Here is a 22331-nt window from a genome sequence, read left to right as displayed (position 1 = left end):
AAGAGTAATTTGCCACAGGGTAAGTTTTCAAATGGTTTTATGTCTTTTTTTATTTTGCTTCAGAGCTGCTGAAATCCATGACAAGGATCAAATCTCTGCACATGGGATGAGTATCAAATGATATTCAGTGATATTAACAAATGTGGCTTCATACATCTGTACCTTAATTCATCAGGTAGGAAAAAAGCAAATGTCATTAGCTTCCTAAAAATTCTGAAGTATTTGTTTCATTATTATGTAAGTACTGTGCATTTTCTTTGCTAAACTTTGACAATTTCAAACAGCACACATTACAGTCAAGAAAAGGAAATAACCTGAGCAGCTGATTTAGATTAATATACTCCAGCATTTTAAATTAAATACACTGGTATATAAACACACATGCATTCGTGTTAAATATACAGGCACACATACACTTACATGCCACAATCAGGGTAGAGTTTAAGTTGTATTTTTGTTTTAAGGAATTAACTTTTACAAATTTTAGACATAATGGATAAAATGTGAAATTTGAAAAAAAGAAAGATAAAATTCAATAACAGCAGCTATTTTAGGGGAGCTGAAACTAAAGCCACTTTCCTACCTGAAGACTGAAAAAGATCAGGAGTTCAACTGAAAATGGGAGTCTTCATAAGATGAAGGCTCAGAAATATCCATGCATTCCTTTGTGTTTTGCTTGTTATTAAATGGGAGTTCCCAAAGTTCTGTAGGGCTGTTAACATGCATTGGATTCTCTGGTGGGATCTATGGATAACTTACCAGCGTTCACTGGCTCTCCGTGTGTAAATATAAATGCAGATACAAATAACAGACAGTTCACTACGTTTGTACTTAGAGAGGTAGGTGAAAGGTGCGTAACAGGTGAAAAGTACATCTACAGGGAGACCGTGGTCTAACAAAGCACTTCAGCTCATACTTACATGGTATAGAAAAAAAAAATATTCACTAGCCAACTTGCTAGAAAGCTATGGAGTCATCAGTTTAGATTTTATTTCTTCCTTACAAACATAGAAAGTTTTGCTCTAAAAGAGAAAGAAACCTATGCTAAGTAAATTCTTATAGAAAGGAGCTAGTTTATTGCTACTTGTATTATTTCTTTGTGTAATTGTACCACGATACAGTCTCACCACGTGGTAACCATCTACTTCCTACAGCACCTTTAGTCTTGGAGAATCTGTTGCAAAGCCCATTTCAAATGAATGGAAGTTTACTGACTTGTCCTCCAGTCCAGACCACTAGTCTGAGAATACGACAGAGTAAGTTAGTGACAAAATTAGTAAACTGTTCAAATTTCACTGTTCCCCTTTAGTCTTTGCTTGATACATTAAATGATCATAACATCAAGACACACTTCTTACATTCCCTGGAAAAGCCAGAAGCCCCGTGAGAGCCACAGAAGGATGAAGAATACTCCTGTTGGTCTGAAAGACCCAAGCTCTATATTTGCCATGGCCTATTTGGCCAGCACTGCTTAAGTCACAAGGTAGCCCTGTCTTTGCTCTACATCTGCAAAATATTTCTAATGCTGCTACTTTACTTGAGATGAGCACTACAAACATTAAAGAGGAAAAAAGTACCACCCCACGTAATTAAGACTTTAGCCATAGACAGCAACTGAAGCGTGAGCAAAACGTTGAACGAGCAAGGTACAAAGAATAACTAAGCGCCATCTGTTCTGGGCACTGACTCAGACTGTGGTCCATCAGAAAATGATGTACATGGTCATGTAATTGCACACCACTATAACAAAGCAGAATTCATATTTGACAGGCCACCTTTTATCTACATAAATATATACATAAATGAAATTTATATACATAAAACACACTCCCCGAGGCATAAATGAATACTTCACTTTACATTGTCCAAAACTGGACATTACACAGGCAAGTGTGCCTCTGCCACACCCAAATTAAGAAAAGAACAGATCTTCTTTGTCACATAACAAATGAATGTGTCCTGCTTTTGCTGCTGCTAACCGAGGCTGTTCAAGCAGTGGCTTGCAACCTAAGATTTGACACCCAAGCATACTGAAGCATCCCAGCAAACAAGTCAGGAATTGATATTTCTATGACCGACCTAGATCTGGCGTGACAGGAGCCTCTCAAACATGCATGCCAACCAAAAGTCAGAAGCAGTCAGGAACAGAAAATCAGAAGCACAAATGACCCTCCTTCCTGCTTCCAGGCACTTCTAAGTATTCTTTCACTGAACCTTTACCCAAAAGTAAATTTTTTCAAGGTAGTTCAAGATTCCTAGGCTAATTCATTTCAAAGATGCTACGGAAAGAATTGCCAGTTGCTAGAAATCACGCTGTATGGGTTTTCAAACCTACATGCCATAAGGAGCCAAAATAACTTCTTGTGGTATCTCTTTACACACCGGCCTCTTACTGAAATGAAGTTTAGGAAAGAATCTTTAAAAATGTTAAATAGCTTAAAACAAACCATTAGTATCTTATGCCCTAATAAAAACAAGTAGCAGCAAAATAATTATCTTCTACACTAGAAACCTGTTAAAGCTCTAAAGAAAACAGAAAAAATATTTTTAAAAAAATCAGTACTCATGTATTGTCTAAACCCTACAGTTTCTTCTGTTCATAAGCATCTCCACAGAGACTCATAAAGAAATAGAGTGCTAAATTTCTTAAAAACTAGAGAGTTAGAAAGACAGGCCAGTTTATTCATCAAACTGTTCATAGTTTAGGTTTCCAAGACAGGGCTTGATTCTCTGTTGCTGATTCATCTTCAGATTTAATAGTATTAAAAATAACCCGCACCATTTCCGAGTACACAATTTCCTGTGGCTCCTGGCTGGCGACAACCACAAAAGTATCCACATTTGTCTATGTTGCATATATAGAATGTAAGCAATGCAGGCTTATACCAGCTTGAGGACCAGTAAGGTGGAAAAGAGTTAGGGAAAAGGAAATACAGGCCACCAACATTCCGCTTTAAATCTATCAGACATGTGTGACATTATTTCACCAGATTGTTGTGCTGTCAGGATGAGAGAGAGATCCTAAGAAGTTGTTTGGGTTTTTTTTTTAATGTACTTTAATGTTTGTAATAGTAGTAAAACACAGTATACAGAACAAAGCCTTGGGTTACACTATGATATAAAAATTTTTCACACTCCTGGCATAAATTTGAGGAGGCTTTGTTTTTGCAGCTCTGAATCTAACCATCTAAGCACTACATTCATTTTTAGGAAGCTTTCTTATTTTTCCTCTCAGTATTTAGGTGGGAAAAGACATTAATACTCCTAGATACTAGAGCAATAAGCATCATCTTCCCCAATAACTTTTAAAGATAATTCTCTTTTGTAACAACTGTTGTCATTCTTAGGCCCACCTAAGGCCACCTAAAAACTTGGTCAAAACAAACTCTATAAATTTATAAAGACTTCAACACTATTTCTCAATACAAAGATAGCATCTTCAGTTTTAAGAAAATCAGACAAAACTTCTGTACTTAATTTCCTTCCTGAATAAATTCCCCTTTTATTTAAAACTACAAGTTTTTATCAGTCATGACTATATGTTTTAAAAAGCTTATTTTTGACTCAAGACTATACAGCTGCAAAAGCAAGAAGTACTTCGTGTACCTAAAATCTCATTAGATTGATCTGTATTATACTTAACCAGTGAAATGGAAAACTAAGAATATTAATATGGCAGCTTTGACATCACAACAATTGATGCAAATTCTAGGGTCTAACTTGATAATTCCTGCATGCTTCCCCCAGTGAAAGAGCAGAACTATTGTCATATTATAAGAGTATGTGTAGTTTAACCTTACTTCATTTTTGTAATGAGGAATTGTGACAAAGAACTGGAATTCATTTTCTAAAATAATACATCTTGTGTGTCAATAAAAAGAAACAAGAGAAATCACAAGAATTAATGAGGTTTATTATAAATCAGAAATCTCCAAAGGGTATTATCAACTCTAAAGCAAGTAAAATGTCAAACATGGGTTAAAAGTCAATTCAAGTACTCCATATATTCTTCCACACTTTGGGATAATCCTGTCTAGGTTAATGCCTTCTTGTCACTTTCCCTTCTCAATATATTCAACACACTTATCAAAAGAAAAATCAAGTCAGCAGTTGAAACTAAGGTACCTTTGAAGACACGTAAGAAAGTAAGCAGCCATATGCACATGAAGACTCTCCGGGCTGAAAGAACAACTTGTGTACAAAGCTGCGTATGCGGTTAAACACTGATCATATCCACTCGGTAAACAGTGCTCTTATATCAACACGAGCAGAATGTCTCACAGCTACCTACCATATTAGCATTATTTTTAGCATTTCACATCAGCAGTATGCTTAGCCTCACAAACTCTTTTGAGATAAAGAAGTACTGGCTAAGAAATTGTAAAACAAGGGGTGGTAATACCTAGAAGTCTATAGCAGAAGAAAGAATTGAAACCATGGCACTTTCTCATCCATTCTAATTAAAACCTGGAAGGAATATTAGCTAGAAGAAGGAAATCAAATTCTATATTACCAAATGCTTTATACAATGGCCATTACAAACTGAATAAAAAGAGGAAATTTTATTTCTGCAGTCAGTGTCTACAACACTTTAATTCAGCTTTATTTTCACAATGACAGCATTTTGAACCCATGAAAGAACTCAAGAGCCTGAACAAGATCCATTCATTGGTTAACTGATACAAGCACTGACTGTAAGGTTGGGGACTGACTTTTATTTTAGCACTAGTAATAAAACTGTAGTTTAATCCTCTGGGGGAAAAAAAAAAAAGAAAAATCAATCATTTTACCTCCTCTTAAAGCATGTTTCCGCTTTGGCTGAACATGTCATTAAAGGTTTCAAATGTCAAACTCGTAAACTATTCAGAATTAAAAGATGTCTCTATCAAACTGCTATATTAAATGAATCCTAAAGTTGTTTATTATTTAAAAGAAGGATAGGAGTTAGATACTTGAAAAACCTAAAAAAGTGGAAAGGAAAAGAAACAGGATCTTAAGCCTCCCAGAAAAAAAAAAATCCACTAAATTAGGAACTGTAAGAATTAAAAGGTTACGACTCCTTTAACCTTAAACATGAGTATTAGCCCACCACAGAAGTAAACCAAACAATTTTGCTGTTATAAAGACATTTGTTAATAGCTGGTATAATGCCAACACAGAAGTTTTATCACACTTTAAATGATGAAAGTAACACTTCTCTAAAAACTCCCTCATCATCTTTTATGAAGTCCAGTGGGTTATAGATTAAAAGTAATATTTGCTCAAAGCCATGTAAAATGAAACCCCTTTCTGGCTGTATTGTCTGGACCACTTTGCAAGAAGAAAAATAATGACAATAAATAAGCTTGATATTTCTTTGCTAGTGTTAGATTTCACTTCACTACTACATACATAATTACACTCAATTGCATTTTTGAGGTCAACAACCCAAAAGAGTGTTAGATAAATTTGCTTCACAAGTCACTCACAACATAGGAAACACAGGAGTGCCACCAAAAAAAAACAAAAACAAAAAAACCCCAGAAAACTAATATGTTTGACATTTTTTCTTCAGGCATTTTTTCCCCATTAATTTTCATAATTTTCCTGAATATACAGCCATTTGGAACTGAGATTTGTTTGACTTGTTTCTGAAGCAATCTTTTCCATGACTTCTTTTATACATTTTTTATAGTAAATGATGTATATCTGATATTTGGGTTAAGAAGCTAATGCTATTTCTATTAATACAAATAACATTTAAATTTCCTTTAATAAAGCTTTTACTTGATTGAAAGATTGATTAGATTGAAATCACTTGCACATTTTCACCTGCTTTAAATCAAGCATCTGCTGGAAGGACTGGGCTTTGTATGTCACTTTCTGACACCAACATTAGTCTTTGTAGGTACACACAACTTTGTGAAAATAAAGACCTTATAACAGGAGCACCACCAACTCATCAGTCTAAAATAAGGGGACTTCAGATGCAATATAAACTTTTCAGCTGTTTTAATGATGTTTCTTCTGCAAGTCACCTACGGCATGTTGAATACACCATTTTCAAGTATTCCTCCCCCAAAATGCTACATTTGAGATAGCAACAGTAGGATAGCACACTCATATTGCACCCCTTTGTGTAGATGTTAAATATCTACTCTTTCATGGGGTTCCGCTTCAGCAGCACTAGCTTTAGCAAAGTCGATGTCCAATTCCACTATGGAAGATCACTGCACATCACAACACATTCTGAAAAACTACACCTCTTATCCTTTCATTACCAAGACTACAAAATATGCTAAGGAAGAGATAACTATTCAAACTCCGTAAAGTGACATTTAAGTATCACTTCATGTTTAGGATATGTACATTATGAGGGAAATCTAGTAAACAGCGTTACAGGATAGCAGCATCCTTAAATTAAGGTAAATAAATGCAACTACTTTTCAAGTGTCTCTCCAGTGAACTATGATATATAACAAACAAGAAGAATATAGCAGATGTTCTACAACTGCCATCTTCCAATATAGCTCCATAAAATAAGTTATTTCAGTAACAGCGGAAGGTATCTCCCTTTTATCCAGGGTCTCTAATCTTGTTTTATATTTTGAGTATTTAGTGAAAATAAAGATATGTCATCAGGAGGAAATAACAGCTTTAGCTGTTTTTCTCTCTGAAAAGATTAAAAAAAAACAAAACACAAAAAATCCCCCAAAAAACCAACCCAAGATGTTCAAATAAAGACAGAAACAGAAAAATCTTACCATAGGGCCTTAACTGCTGAAGAACAAAAAGGATTTTTCTTAACAAGTCTTTGCCCTTTCTTTTTCATTCCAGTCATTTACCATCCATTCTCTCCTCATCTTTCTCCTCTCTTATTATTTGTACAGAACAGGTAGCACACCTGGTAGAAAAATCAGCTCCCTTTGTGAAGTGCATAACTCAAATGAGAAACACAAGAATTATTCAGTAGAATCAGAGGCTGAAGTGCACAAGTTTGTTTGACTAGCCATTACCACTTTCTAAGTCAAATTTTTATGTGGAAGAATTAACTGATAAAAGAACTGTTGGATATCTGGTTATTGAATACATACATAATCTCAAACTAGCTTTGTGTTTAACACCCTGTGCCCCACTCTTGAAAAGGATTTGTGGAAATATGATGGGAGGACACTATGGGAATAGATAATGGTACAAGAAAGCATGGAGAAATAAGTAGAAAAAGTAGTAATTCATACTCCAAAAATCAAAATACAGAAGGCATGAGTGCTTCCTGAACTTCTTTGAAGTCAGAGATATTTGAGGGATTTTCTGTTCAGTAATCAAGATGACAAACCAGCAGAGTAATAGTCGCACAAGAAGAATGAAAATCTCTTTAGTTTAATAAGATATAAATAAAAATTACAAGAACAACAACAACAGAAACCACTGAGGAGATGGTTCTCAAAAATTAAGAGGAATTTTTGGAGGAATAACTTTCCCAACACGACTGCCACTGTTACTTTGCTAACCTTGACAGTGCTCAGGTGTCTAAAATGGTCCTTCCTCTTCATTCGCTAGAGCTCTTGGGCATCATTCCATTTTGTCACAAATTTCAGTATAAGAATTCTCTGATTTTTGTAACCTAGAAGTACAGCAGTGCACCACCTCCAACTGGGCTTGCTCACAGTAATTGCAGGATTGGACTCTAGAAAAAAACCTAATCTTAGATAGGCCGTCAGTCAGTAATAGTCATATTTATTGTGTAACAGGAATGAAATTAAGAGGTCTCTAAAAAGATACCTGTGTATGAATTTGCTAATTTTAGACAAAAATCATTACATATTTTCTGCCACATAAGTGTCCAGTTACTCTAAAGCCGAAGCTCCTCCAGTTCTGAAATGCACTTTTATTTCTTGAGACACTCCAGGAAAAGACAAATATCAGTGAATTACAGCTTTGTAACTTACAAAGCTTACTTGTAACTTACTACTTACTTGCACCTGACCCTAGTATTCTCTTTAGTAGTTGGTACTGAGTGTTTTCATCACCAAAAAAACATGATGCCCTTCTAATTTCTGTGACATCTGTCCTATCAATCTTGAACACATTCCCAGTACCTAGATCCATAATCACACAGGTAGCTGAGCATGTTATTGCTCAGGCAAATGTGTTACAAATCCTCAGATGATGAACTACGTTAAGGCTGGATGTCAGAGGTGATGAAACTGATAATCCATCAGTAATTTTCTACCCACAACAACAGCTCTGATCCATTGAATTAAATGAATGTATTTTAGTCAACTGATCAGAAAGTGCCACAGGCTAGAGTGTCTTGACAAAGAGAAACCACTGTCACAACCAGAAAAGAGTATCTTATCTCAGCATCTTATCCACAGAGAGAACTTCAATCTGAAATCATATTATAGCAAAAAAGTTTTGTCTATGACAATATACAAAGCTCCTCTTGCATGATTTTCCTTAAGAGAATAATCTTTGCAATACATCTCAGACTGTTTTTTCTTGTAAACAGATTAGGTTAAAAACACGTAAAAACCTCTAATCACTTCTGATGAATCATAGCCCAAATAACACATGATACAAGCAAAGGGTGCTGCTTTCATAGCAGGTTTTTCCACACTTTTCTGGATGACGTATTCTGCCTCTGGTCGACTGCTGCCAGCTTCATAACTAAGAAGAATGGCAGGCCAAATCTTGCACCCTTCACAGAAGTCCTAAGGAAAGTTTTCCTGTCATGCAAAAAACTCATCACATAGAAAGCTGTACTTTCCCCAGGTGTTCCTACGGCAAAACAACATGCCTCCCCAGCATTGGGTTATTAATGTCTCATTTGCCTGATGTTCTGTGTTGGCAGCCATGACAGAAAGCTTTGAAGTTGTTTATTCACACTTGTTTAATCCTGTCTCCACATAGCACATCACAGCCTGTGGGGCTAGGAAGACGGATGACTGAAACCAAGGCCACGAGGGGGTCAGGGTCGTGGTGTCGCTGGATCTCATTAACTCCATCACAGTAGCAGGCACTTCAGAGGTCACCTCAGCTGAGGAGTTTGGGATAGGCAATGGTAAAACGGCCGGCACAAGTGCACGCATATTCCATGCAGCTGATGCTATGGAAACAAGTACAGATTCTTACTTACACTGGGCCTTGAGTTCCTAGGGTGGCTTTTAGTCAACTTGGTTAGAAAAAAGAAAAAAGAAAGAGGGTTTTTTACAAATACCCTGTAGGTATCACAGCAGAAGCACGAAGGCTGAAGAGAGGACCACTAAAAATCAGAGAAGACCATCAATTTAATATTCCTTCTGTAACTATTTGCATATGTAATGGACTAACGGAAAGGGAGCAAGAAGTACACAATATTTTAGACTGGTTCTAGTATACAGTGAGAGTGGATGGAAATACATGCATTTTGTACCTCAGCTGTATTGTGCACACTGTATGCCTGACAAAGACGCTTCTTTGAAGCGCAGACAATGACAGATGACACCCCTACGCTGTCCATTACTTAGGAATTTTAATGTGCATCAATGACAGAGCCTACTTTTTAAAAGATATATGTTTATAGTGTGTATGTATTTCACACATATACACATATTTTAGATATATTTTTATATATGTATTTTTATGTATATAATGAAATAGCTGTATACTGTACAGCTCCTAAACAATATTGCCAATACTTGATTATAATTTGAGAATTCATATTCTCATAATTTTAACAAATAACTATGTTATTAATAAATATATTGCACATGGTATCCTGTTTGTTCACCAGGTCTGTATGTCACTGACGGGAACTTAATAACATGCTGATACAAAATGGTTCCTTTCTCATAGCTCTTCTACACTTTACATCCATTCCTCACCATGAACCACTCTGCAAAAGTGAAATTATTTCCAAGAGAGATGAAAATTAGTATTATTAAACTACCTCTAAGCACATCTGCAGCACTAGAATGAAACTGTTAAAGGGGTTTGATACAACAGAAACCAAGTCCTCATTTGTTCAGTATGCAGGTGCATAATGAGAAAAGTGACATGTAAACCTAGATCTGCACATATGCACAGTGTATTTATGATAATCAGTCAAAATATTTTGATGAATGGCAAAATTAGCAAGTGAATTATACAAAGAATAGTCAAAGACAAGCTTTTATTCTCGCAAGTGAAAACAAGTCCTTACAATCCGACCAAGATATTTGATAAGAAAATCCAGCTAAAAAGTCCAGGGCTCTGTCCCAAACTCCCCATTTCTGATTTCATAACAAATGTAAAAGCATGGGCTTCAGCGGAGATATCATTTAGACTAACGACATGGGTAGGGAAAGAAATAATTCTACAACAACTTTCAGATCTAACTATCACCACCATCCGGTTTGGGGAAGGGATTTTTTTTGTTTGCATTTTTGTTGGGGTGGGGGTGGTGATGGGTAGGGGGGTGGAGTGGTGGTTCTGGTGTTTGGTGGCTTGGGTGTTTTTTTTTTGTTGATTGGTGAGCTTTTTGTTTTGCTTTCGTTTTGTAAAGTGTCAATTTCTTAGAGACAAAGGAAACCTTTTTGTTTGGATTTCTGCAATTTCTTTCGCTATGGCCTACTTTCTAAAAAGTTTATTTATATTAAGTGCTCCCAGGGGGTGGGGTGTTTCCACATCTTTCAATAAGATTGACAGAATCAAAGTTCACATAATACATATTTTTTTTTTAAATTAAAATCAAAAATTTACAGGAACTCATACATTCAGAATCAGTGTTGCTCAAATGGGAACACATCTGAACAATAGCATGAAGAAAGTCACTTGTTTTTTTATAGTAGGCGGGGGAGGTACATTAAATGAAGAATATCCCTCATATTCTTAAGATATCATACTACCAATCAAAAGATTTGGCTTCTGCTCTTGGTTCTGCGGTCAACATGGTAAATGACCTTGAAGAGCTGGCTCTGAATCCCAAAGAAAACATGACTGACGTTCAGTATTGCCACGACTGACTTCTAGGCATGCACCTCTAGGAGTGGGATTTACAGGTTTGAACCAGGTAATTAAGCCATTTCTACAGTAGAATAAGAATTGTATATACACGAGTTCAATGAATAGGGGCTCTAATGTATGTATCATTAGCACCTAGAGTGGCTTAAATCAATGTTCCCAGCTGAGTGTCCAAACTGCAGGCTACTTATCTCCCTCTCCAACATTCCAAAGAGTGAACATAATTTAATCAACCCAAGAAATAGACTACTTGAGGGAGACATGATATCTAGTTGCTGGTCCTAAATTCGACATATAAAAGAAATACATAAAAATGAGAAGACAGTTAGAAACAACACAGATGGAACACAAAAGCAAATACTTTCCAAAAATAATTTCAAGTTAAATTTTCTTGCCATTTACTCTTCGATAATCAAGATGCTTTGCTAGTAGCAAAAGCCATCCTGACACACCTTGAAAAAATTCAACCTCCCAGTTTGTTTCAGTAATTTCTAATTTATACCCAAACTGTGCTCTCATATGGGCTTTCTTATCAACTTCATTTAAAAACATTCTAAATATTCTATACTTCAAGAGAAAAGTGAGGTGCAGGGAAAGAAAGGAAACTCTTTATCTATCTTTCACAGAGACAATCTTGCAGTAAAGACAACAAATATCTCAATGACTAAGGCAAAAGTGTTTCACCCATATCGGATACTTTCAACTACTATAGGCTTTCCATTACCTGTATCTTTTTCTGATTCTAACCAAGAAAAACAGTTATACTTTCTCAGAATCCATGAGGGGAATAAGCCACTTCAAGTGTTTAAGCATGTGTTCTAAGCAGGGTCTTTGTCACTACCCAAGATAGACCCCTGAGCTTGATGGACCAACTGGTGTGACCCAGTAGGTCATTATGCCACTGTTGCCCAAGTAAAAGCGGAAAGGTCTCCTGAAAACTGAGATCATGGTCCCAGTTTTCAAAGCCATAAAACAATAACAATGTATCGTTCTCAAAACCACTGTGTGACCATACTGCAACCACAATGTCTCTTCATACTAGCAGCTGATAACCTGCATATTCCAAAGGCTATATGAGCATGTAAAACCTATGAAGAATTTGCATCTACTATGAAAATGAACTGAAAGTTCTCTTGAGGACATTAATCTCTTTCATTTGTTTCATCATCACTAATTTCCTTCTTCCATGTAAAATGAAAACTAAGAAACTTTATATAACTACCTCAACGGTTCTTTTCCAGACAAAACACAGCAATTCTTGCATTCTAGCCACACCTAAAGTTCCATTTAATACCTGTCTCTGCTAAAACACAAACTGATCATCCTATTATCTGTCAGCTTTAGGGGTTTATAATACTGTCAGTCACCAAGTGCACTACGTATAGCGCTGAATAATTAATTCCAAAAGTTGAAGTCAGAGAGTTGCAATGAATTCTTTTGTTCATTTTCCATGCCTCCGTTTTTCTAAATTATACTTGTGTGTGTGCATGTATACAGCAGATGGGGAACTTTTTGCCTACATTATGGTCTGAAAAATAATTCAAAAGATTAACCATTGTGAATTCTTTTGCAAGCCTGCTACTCGTCTTACCTGCTTAAATTGGGGATATTTTTCCTCGGATTCTCACGTATGGATTGGTGTTTTGAGATTGTAACAGAAGCAGAATGAGAGTCAGTGAAAGTATTTCCTTCCCACAAGCAATGCTCACGTGGCTCAGCCTTGCTGGGTTGGTATTCTGTTCATAGGCTGACAGAAACTTGTTTCTTTCCTATTTACTTCACCAAAACATTTTGCATAAGGAGTGGGCAAGAGGCAAGTTCAAGTCCAATTAGTAGAAGAAAAGACCTCCAGCAAAATGCAGGTGCCAGTTGTGCCAATTTTGAACACCAAGTCCACCTTCTAGTTTGACATTTGAGATTAGACAACAAGCCAAGCAGGACCCAACAGGAGGATCACATTAAACAGGAAGAACTGGATGACATTGAAGGCTATTGCAGGAGACACTAGATGAAGTGGAATAATAGAAAATGCAAGCTCATATGCTTTCAGACTGATCACGGGGAAGTTTACTACGTAGTAGAAGCTCATCTGTTACAAATTATAGAGGAAGAGAAAGATCTCCATCGGATTACTATAGAATGACTATGAGCTACCAAATGCTTAAAAAATGAGTTAAACATGGTCACAGGACTGATAGATAAGGGAACAGTGAAGGTAGTTATTAACATTAGTTCACAATGCACAGCATGGAAGTCTTGAAATATTGCATTCACTGTACCCGCTTATGTCTCAGAAAATGGATGCAGACTAGAACAGGTGAAGAATGACTACTAGGATCAAGCAAATATTTTCCAAGTGAAGACATGAGCTTTTCTTGTTTAACTTAGCAGAGATGAGAAATGGTACCACTGTAGTCTATAAACACAAATGAGAGAACACAACTAAATTAAAGGAAAATCAGATCACAAGAACAAGAATAAATAAATCATGTTTATGTTTACATTGGAAACATTAGAACTATTTTTCTCACCATTGGAAGACTTAAGCTCCAAGATAGGCTTCCAACAGAAACAGGAAAGAGAGTGAGCTTAGGGATGAAAAGGAAAGTAATCAAATTGCTTTTCAAAGTGAAGCTTGAAATGTTTCTGAATCGAATTACAAAATATAGCTGTGTAGAATACAGTGGACTAAGTGATTCAGTTCTTTACCTCTCTACATCCCTTTGTACAGTGGCAGACAGATCTATGAGACAGCAGAAAGTGACTGTGTACATCTCTTCCTCTAACATGATAAAACAATTTCCAGAGTATCAGTATACGTTCACATCAACGCCACTTGAAAAATTCAAGCAAGAGGAGTGGAACAAAACCACCACTTCACTTCCCATAGAAATTCCAAATATTAGAAATTTATTCCAAGTATAACATCTGTGGGAGCATTTGAAGCGGAAGTATCACAACATCCATGATTAAATTTTAGTCTTCTAAGAACAGGAACAAGGGGAATAACATATCTGAATAAAGACAGAAAAAAAAAAAAAAAAGGAAGAAGGATAAGAATCTGTTGTCCTCAAACAAATACAATGATCATCAGAATAAAAAACTATATACATACATATATATGTGTGTGTATATATAAAACATCCACAAATGTCACCCTAATAATTACTGTTAATTACCATAGTAACAAACTTTATTAGAATTGAGATTATGCAACATTTGCAAAAGAATGGTCTGAAGTACCACTTCAAATGAGCACTTTTTTTTTAAGCCTATCTGACATCACAGAATAGTACATACCTGAAGCACGTGCCAACAAGAGCTTGTATTTCAATTAACATTCAAATAGTGCTTATAGGCTCCTGAGCAAGGGGAACAGAGTTGTAGAAATACTGTGTTATCTTTTTCTCCTTTATTTCCCAGATGAACTAAAAATCTGATAACTGTCAACCAAGAGAATCAGTACATGATGACACGCAAACTAACTGATTAGCCAATAGCTGATCTCTTTCAAAGTTTCTGTAAAGTCACCAGTAGTTCCTGAGCTTTCAACATTTTATCAGGTAGAGCACTGAAAAGATACATAAATAGCAGGATTTGATTTAAAAAAATAAAATAAAATCAAAGTCAAGGGGAAGAAGGAAGCCGATAAAAATCAAATGAGGAAATGAGCAAGAAATTGTTAGAAGCAGAATCAAATGCACTGCAAATAGCTTCTAAAAATGTAACATTGAAAGTTCTCTTTTAGGTGAGAAAAAAGGGTAGATCATGGGGAGAAGAATTCAAGGAACAAATCAGAAATCCTACAGAAAGCTTCTCTAACCAGTTCTGGATCTTAGAAACTGTTTCTACTACAGGAATGCGGGGTACGATACTAGACTGTATGACTACATGGTGCAAGAGAGCACACAGCAAAGACAGAATAATCAGTTCTGAAAGAATTAATTCACACAGTGGAACCAACTTCCAGCTGTTATGGAAGCTTTATGCTGGGCTGGTGTACCTTTCTCGGCACACATAACCAGCTGAGCTTAAGTGCTCACAGGAAACACTCTTCTTGTGCCCAAGCCTGCTTGTTTTGTGTGAACCTGCGTATATCTCTTTAGAGCAAAAAAATCTGCTGTAAGATGACCACAGTATAAAAAGAGCAAGAAAAAGAAAATGGAGAACAAGAATAAGGTCTGGAGAAACCTACAGGCACTGTACAGCTTGATATTATGACTGAAATCATGTTTAATACCTTTGGATCTACCATCAGTGTGATAGCCCTCAAATGTGAGGAGTCCCTAGCACTTTCAGCCTTGAAATAAAGACTTAAATCTGCATGTCCAAGTGGAGTTCAAAAGGATAAGAACTGAAGATGTAATGATGCAGTCACCTGTCTAAATCCTAGTGGATGATGATGGGAAGTACTGTTTTTGTCCATGCTGAAGGCTTCAATGCTGAAGCACAATCTTAAACAGTTTGTGAGAATTGTGTTAACAACAGGAGATAGTTTCGATTATCCTGATGAAGAGCACCTCTGTCATAAAAATGCTAGTTCACTCTGGCCACTGGTACAAAAATTACACCATTACAAATATCTAGGTTTCTTACGCTAGGTGAATTCAGAATCAGTAGAAACACGTACTCAGTTAAAAGCTAAACTTAAAAAGTAAATAATCAGAACTACTTTTCTAGCTCAGAAGGAAACTTTTGTGACGAGACATCAGTCAGGTCTTGATTTATTTGATGTGGCTTCACTCACTGGTATTTATTAACTGCTTTAATTTCTAATAGTGACTGTAAGAATTAAATTATGTCCTCTGCAGAAATGCTGTCTTATGTAGTGGTTTCTAACAATGGTATTCCCAATGGCTGCAACCTAACCAACAGAAATTGATTACTGTAAGCTTCAGAAGTACAGAGAAAGTTTCAAGTGTTCCCTCCATCTTATGAAATCTACTTTTTCCATGATTATTTAATCATTTACAATATTATTTATTTTCTTCTAAGAGGGGAATTTATTTTCATTGTGTGCTGTGTTAATAGCCACGGTTTGTTATATTTATTCTTAGAGAAACATAGAGTAAGAAAAAGCATGATGCTTTTCAACATCTTGTATAGCTCATCCACAGGACCGGTCTCCAGCATTTCAATTTCTAGAATAATTACTTCTGTCTTGATGACAGTAAAGGACTGCCGGCTCAGACAGGAAGCTTTTCACACTCTGTTGAGAAGGATGAGGGTGAGAGGGGTATAAGTAAATGAACAGGATGTACTCTCCACATGTGAAAGTAACCCCAAAGCAAATCAGACTTTGAAATTATCAGTAACAGAATAAATAACAATTTTTATATTTAAGTCTTACGTTGAACAGAAACTAGATGAAAAAATCATCCACCAACTTTACAGTCACATATGTTGTGCTTTTTTTTCAATCTTATATTGCAGGTGGTCTTTACCCTGAATATCTCAAATGAAATTATTAACTCCATTATTATGAACATACTGCAACCTTTTACATGTGCTCCAGCAAATAGTCATTAGCATTACAGTACAGAGATGACTGCATAACATATATTTTATACCTCTCAGCCTTTATTCACAGAACATTAAAACATATTTGGGTTTTTTTTGTAAAATAACTGTCACCTGTGTTTAAAATCCGGCTTATTCTGGCTTTGGAATACACCTGTGACTGTTCACACTAAATTCAGTGTACTGCTATAACCTCTCCTGTTACAGATAAAAACATAATTCAGTTTTGGATCTAACATAAACAGGATCATTATGTTTGGAGAGTGTTCCAAAGCCTACTATTCAAACAATCTGTGACATATAAATAATGCAAGACCTCTTCTTTCTCCAAATGACTTCAGTTCAAGCACAGACTCAGAAAGATGGAAGGCCAAATTTATACTGCCATTACAAAATTCAATCTATTTCTGGTTCTCCAACTGAATTATGACTCAGAGTCTTCCACTGTTTTCTATTAGCACCAACCCACACACTCCTACCCTTTGCCAACCCATGCAGAAAAGAACCTTATTTGTGAATATTCCTGAGCTTTATTCTCATATTAAAATGGCAGCAAATCCCAGCTAATCTGAAAAGCCGTGCTTTCTTATAAAGGAAAGTAAGGTAGAAAATTGGTCCTTTTTGCCTCCCTTGACCCCTGACCTTTGAACCACAACCTCCTTGCCACTAAAGCGTTCAACACCTCATTTAATCTCTCCTCGCTGCATTGGCACAGCACTGGAAAAGGAAAAGGGAAAAAAATAATCTGGGGACTTCATCAATTTTTCATGAATTTTCATTTAGGCCAAAGCCCCCTCTTACAGTGGTCGATAGATCAAGCTGCTGTCACATATTTAACACCTGGGGCTACAGCTGCTATCTCTGGGGGCTGCTGCTGACTCGGGCTAGATCGGAGGCAGCCGGAGTCAGCGCGAGGACCCTCATGCTCTTTCTCTTGCTTACATGCGGCGCCCCGGCGCTTGCAACTGAAATCCTAGCTACAGTCACTGTTGCAAATGCGTCTCCCCATATTCCCACAGGAAAACTCCACCACATTGGTTCAATTGTGTCACTTCGTACATTGTGGGCAGACTGTGCTTTTATTTAAAAACTTCTGGCTTTCAAATATGAAGGCAGTTTCATAAATAATGAAATTATTTCAAGCCTTCTTCCCTTTCTAAAAATCATCCCAAAAAATTCTGAGCATCAACATATTTCTAATAATGCCAAGACTTGTTCAACATCAATAAAAAAATTCTAATACACAACAGAAAGAACTTTCACTCTTCTGACTACAATTCCTTGTAGTTGTTTAGGACTAGAACATTTCCTTTTAAAGATTTATCCATAAAATATACAAATACTACAACAATTTGCCACATACACAGTGGAAGAATGGTTTTGCTGCTTGCATTAGCACCATTTTTTCCTTCTGTGGAAGCTCCTATTGAAAAAGTAATCTGCACAAGGCGCACAATGGATTAATGCATTAAAAGAACAAAACTGAATAAATCATATCAATCCTAAACTGTGCCTTCAAACACAAACTCCTGTTTCTTCCTAAATATCTTCTAGAATAAAGACTTTTTAAATTAAAGGCAAAAAAATTCTAAGAGCACATTCTGTATGCTAACGATGTTTTTTAAGTAACTTCCCAAATCACAGTTCTTCACAGTTTCACTGGTACAGAGAAATTTTTCTGAGGACACACATCAGCGCAAAAATATCTGCCCTTGATTGTATGCACATGCTCTGAATAGACACAGATTTAAAAGCATACTTAAATGCTTTGGATGGGCTGGTACCTAAATCCATCATGTTTGGGAAAGGTGTTAACTGCTACTAGATGAAAAAGAGCTCAGGGTCTTCAGCAACTTGGAAAAATTCACTGCACAAAACAAGGGGCAAAATGTTTGAATTCAAAGATAGGCCACACTATGCTCTGAATCACTGTGTGCCTCAAGTGAATTTCACTGAGGAGTTTTTCTTCTGTCTTTACACATAAATATGGATACATCCGAAGATTTTCAGTTGCAGTGCTTTTGTGGCAAGTGCCCACGGAGCAGGGTTAAAAAAAAACAGGAAATAGAAGCTAATGTACCACAATTAATGGTGTTTATCGTCTGAATGCATAAGCATGAACACACTTAACATAAAAGCAAGACATTTTTCTTCATAAACCATTCAAAAGTTGCAAATGAACATTATTGGCAACTGACAATTTAATAAGCAAAGTAAACCAATTACTGATTCTTTCATTAAAACAGCAGACTCAAGCATTTTAACTCTGTAAAAAGCAGCAGTTTGTCTCTAATGGCACAATTTGAGGCCACCTACAGTCAGATAATCATCCAAAACCCCGTTGTCAGCAAAGGACAACCATCCTTTTTTTGGTGATGAAAACAGCTTAGTTCAGTGTGGAAAGAGCAGTTTTCAACACCATTACAGATAGCCCAAGCCAGACCCGACCGCACATGGCTGTCCGGGCTCACGTGGACAGAGCCACGATATCCAGGCAACTCGACAGTTTTCAGCAGCAGCTGAGAGCAGGTGAACGAGGACGCGCTGGTGACAACAGGCTGTCAGCAACAATTCATTTCCCTAGTGGGTAAATGGACTGCTACAGACCTGCCCATCTTCTTCAGTTCAGAGAGGTTGATGTTACAAAAATGGTTAAAAGCCTTAAAAAAATCTTAAAACTAAGGGAAACTGGGTAGTTTTGCTATCATCTTCCAGAGGATGCCTTTGATACACATGTTGAGCATTGCTATCTGCTTTTAAAACGAGTGAACATAAAACCAGCAGAATCTCTCAAATGAAGTAAACAAGCAATGTACGTATTATTTACATTTTTTTTCTTTGATGAAGACCTTTCTGTAATCACAGCCATGATATGGCTTGAGGAAAGACAAAGCACTATTGAAGTGGAACAGGAATGCCTGCTTTAGACTGTTAAATCATTTAGTTGGGGAATTCAGTCAGTTAAATTTCAAAGCTATGAAAACGGTAAAATAATCTGGTGTCAAGTGCATGTTGCTATTGCAAAAACTTTGGCTATGGTTTCAGATCTCAGGTTTCACATTCTGTGATCCAGCTCTAAAAGATCTCTGACAATGAAATACACTTCTATTATTTTTCAAATTTTCTACTATCTCGTATACAGTTCATGCATGACCTGCCACCAGCTACAGTGGTTAAAACAGTTACTCCAGAAACTGGGGATATTGTAACAAGAGTCTCTTAGCAGTCACTGAAGTAGGGATCAGTGAAAACTGACGAAATATAGAGCACCTTTAAATTTCAAAATAAGCAGTAACTTTAATTACTCCAGGTATAACTTGAACCATCTTCTGAACTTCGTCAGGAAATGTCTGAATCTCAACAGGATTGCAATACAAATTTCAAAGTATTTATGCCTCTCTCACAGGATTTGTCAACAGTTTAAAGATCACATGTACAATGACAGAAATAATCCAGGAAATTTGTCTAGAATCATACTCACCCAGATTTCAGCCTTCCTTACATTGGTCATCTTCTCGATTCCTAAATACCTAGCAAAAATGAGCAACAGTCTGCGATGCCTTTATTGGCAGATACACATTCACTCGTGTCTTGAATGTGTCAAAACTGTTTTCATTTTTTGTTTGAAACAGTCCTGAATCCAGGTTATGACAAGTGAAAGGTAGCGAACAAGTCTGTTCTATGTAGCCTATACCACCATCTAACCATTTCATAAATGACATTTACTGCTATTTCTGAGAAAAACGAAGCCTCAAGATCACACAACTTTAGCTAGAAAAGTCTGCAGACTGCATCTTCTATGCTTCCCCCCCCCCTTTAAGCCAACATATCTTCTAATGTGTACTTAAATCCATTCTTTATCAACTAAGCAATACAAGTTTGTGCTAAAGCCCTACTTCAGTCAAACACATTTCAGTAAAACTACTGCCATATGACGAACAGGGGGGGAAAAACTGAAGTCCAGGAAGAGAAGAGCATTCATAAATCTACTAAAAGACACATTTATGTGAAGATACACAACTAGCCTTAGTTGATATTCTGAATAGCTAAACAGCGAAAAATAATATATAATGCATTGTATTTTATGTATGATGAGATTGTTTGCTACGTGAATATAAAGAACGTCTCTAAGTCAGATGATGAAGCAGATCATGCATGCCGGTGGTCTCTGAAAAAGCCATGATGACCTCTCTGTCAAGACAAAGAGAATCGATAAAGAATAAGACTGCTCTGGATGAGATGAGAAATGGCCAACAATTTCACTTCTCATTCACATAATGAATGAGGCCTGTATCAAGCTTATGAAAGAGGAGCATATATTGAGGTTTCCAGCAATACAGAACATGAGTCACCAAGAAGCTGTCTGCTTCTGTTGAGGTAACAGATGACCAGATAAAGAGAAACAGACAGTGCACCTTATATTAAATGATAGGTATTTTTGCACATTAGTTTCAGTATAACCAACTTTAGTCATAATTTAAAAATTAGATTATTCTTTAGAGGAAGATTAGCCTTTGTGCCTGTTTGTGCCAATCATGATTATACACTGGCTAGACCCTTGCTTCAGTATAAATCACATATTCTGTACGGTCACTGCTACTGTACAAACATATATAGAAACGCCTTGACTAAGAGCTACAGCTAATTACAAAATGCCATACTTATCTACATTTGTTATCTTGCAGACTGCTGACCGTGTGCAAGTGCTGGATGACAGTATAAAAGCAACTATAAAGTTTTACACAGTGCTAATCACATAAAACTACTCACATGCCACTTCCAGAGATGCATTGCGACTCACAGCTTCTCCAAGATAGTTCCTGGCTACACAAACATAGCTTCCTTCGTCGGGTTTGCTCCTGCGTCCATGCACGATACGTAAGAAAAATAAAGATCCGCTGGGCAGCAGCATGCGGTGGGAGCGTGGATCATCCTTGTCCGTTTCCACTCGCTCTCCATCCTTGTACCACTCAATAGTAGGAGTTGGCCGTCCTTCAGCTTTACAGTTCAGAGTTGTTGGCTCTCCTTTAGAGACAATCACGTCTGAAGGATGCTCAACAATCCGTGGCGGAAAGTCCTCCTGGCGGAGACGGGATCCTAGAGAAAAAGAAAAAGAGAGAGGGAGGAAAGAACAATTTATTGTAACTTCAGGCTTCACAAAAAGTTCTTGCGAACTACTCTTAACACTGCAAAAATTTTCAAAGCAAAGAAAATATTAAAACCTGTACACATCTGATACTCCTTAGTCTGATATCAGAGACTGTATTAGAGACTTTCAAAGCTAAAAAACTGAGTTGGACTACAGATACATGCCTCTAAGGCATTATCAAATCCGTACCACATACAGGCTGGGCTTAAAGGAGGATCTCTTAAACATACATGCATATGCATGATGATCTTTTCCTTGTTCCAGTAATCTTTCTGTTTACATTTGCTTCTAGATCCCTCTGTGCTTCCGGATTCTACTCATGGCTATCATCTCCCACCCTTGCATCTGCTAGATGCAATAAATGGACATCCAAAAGCACTGCATCTTACCACCCACTGGTTAACAGTTCTTTGTGGTCATATATGTACACTTTGTACCCCTTTTCCACAAACAGCCAAGGTGTGGAACGTGGTTATAGTTTTTCCACTTAATCATTAGTACTGAAAAAAAATGTAAGTAAAGAAATTATTCCCTCTATCACTGGAAAGTAATACAATCCAAAGAACCTTCTTCTTCAATTGCCCACCACAATATTGCTTTTGACTTTACAATACTGAAGATGAACATGCCATCGTTAAGCCTTCACAACTACCAGGACTACTAGATACTGATAATACTAAAGTTTCTATGATACTTGTTT

General features: G+C 36.7%; 1 protein-coding gene across 15 annotated transcripts in view; it reads right to left on the bottom strand.

Moving 5' to 3' along the window:
- Positions 1-22331, bottom strand: part of ROBO2 (roundabout guidance receptor 2) — a 1133103-nt gene that overhangs the window by 395524 nt on the left and 715248 nt on the right. For all 15 annotated transcript variants that reach the window (XM_075433863.1, XM_075433885.1, XM_075433921.1 and 12 more), the window contains one exon: positions 21253-21579. In XM_075433863.1, the coding sequence (XP_075289978.1) occupies positions 21253-21579 (327 nt within the window). The remainder of the gene's footprint in view (positions 1-21252; positions 21580-22331) is intronic.

Source organism: Opisthocomus hoazin, chromosome 1, assembly GCF_030867145.1.
Source record: "Opisthocomus hoazin isolate bOpiHoa1 chromosome 1, bOpiHoa1.hap1, whole genome shotgun sequence".
In the NCBI taxonomy this organism is placed as follows: domain Eukaryota; kingdom Metazoa; phylum Chordata; class Aves; order Opisthocomiformes; family Opisthocomidae; genus Opisthocomus; species Opisthocomus hoazin.
The sequence above is the reverse complement of the archived record's forward strand: the minus strand, read 5'-3'. Positions and strand labels throughout refer to the sequence as shown.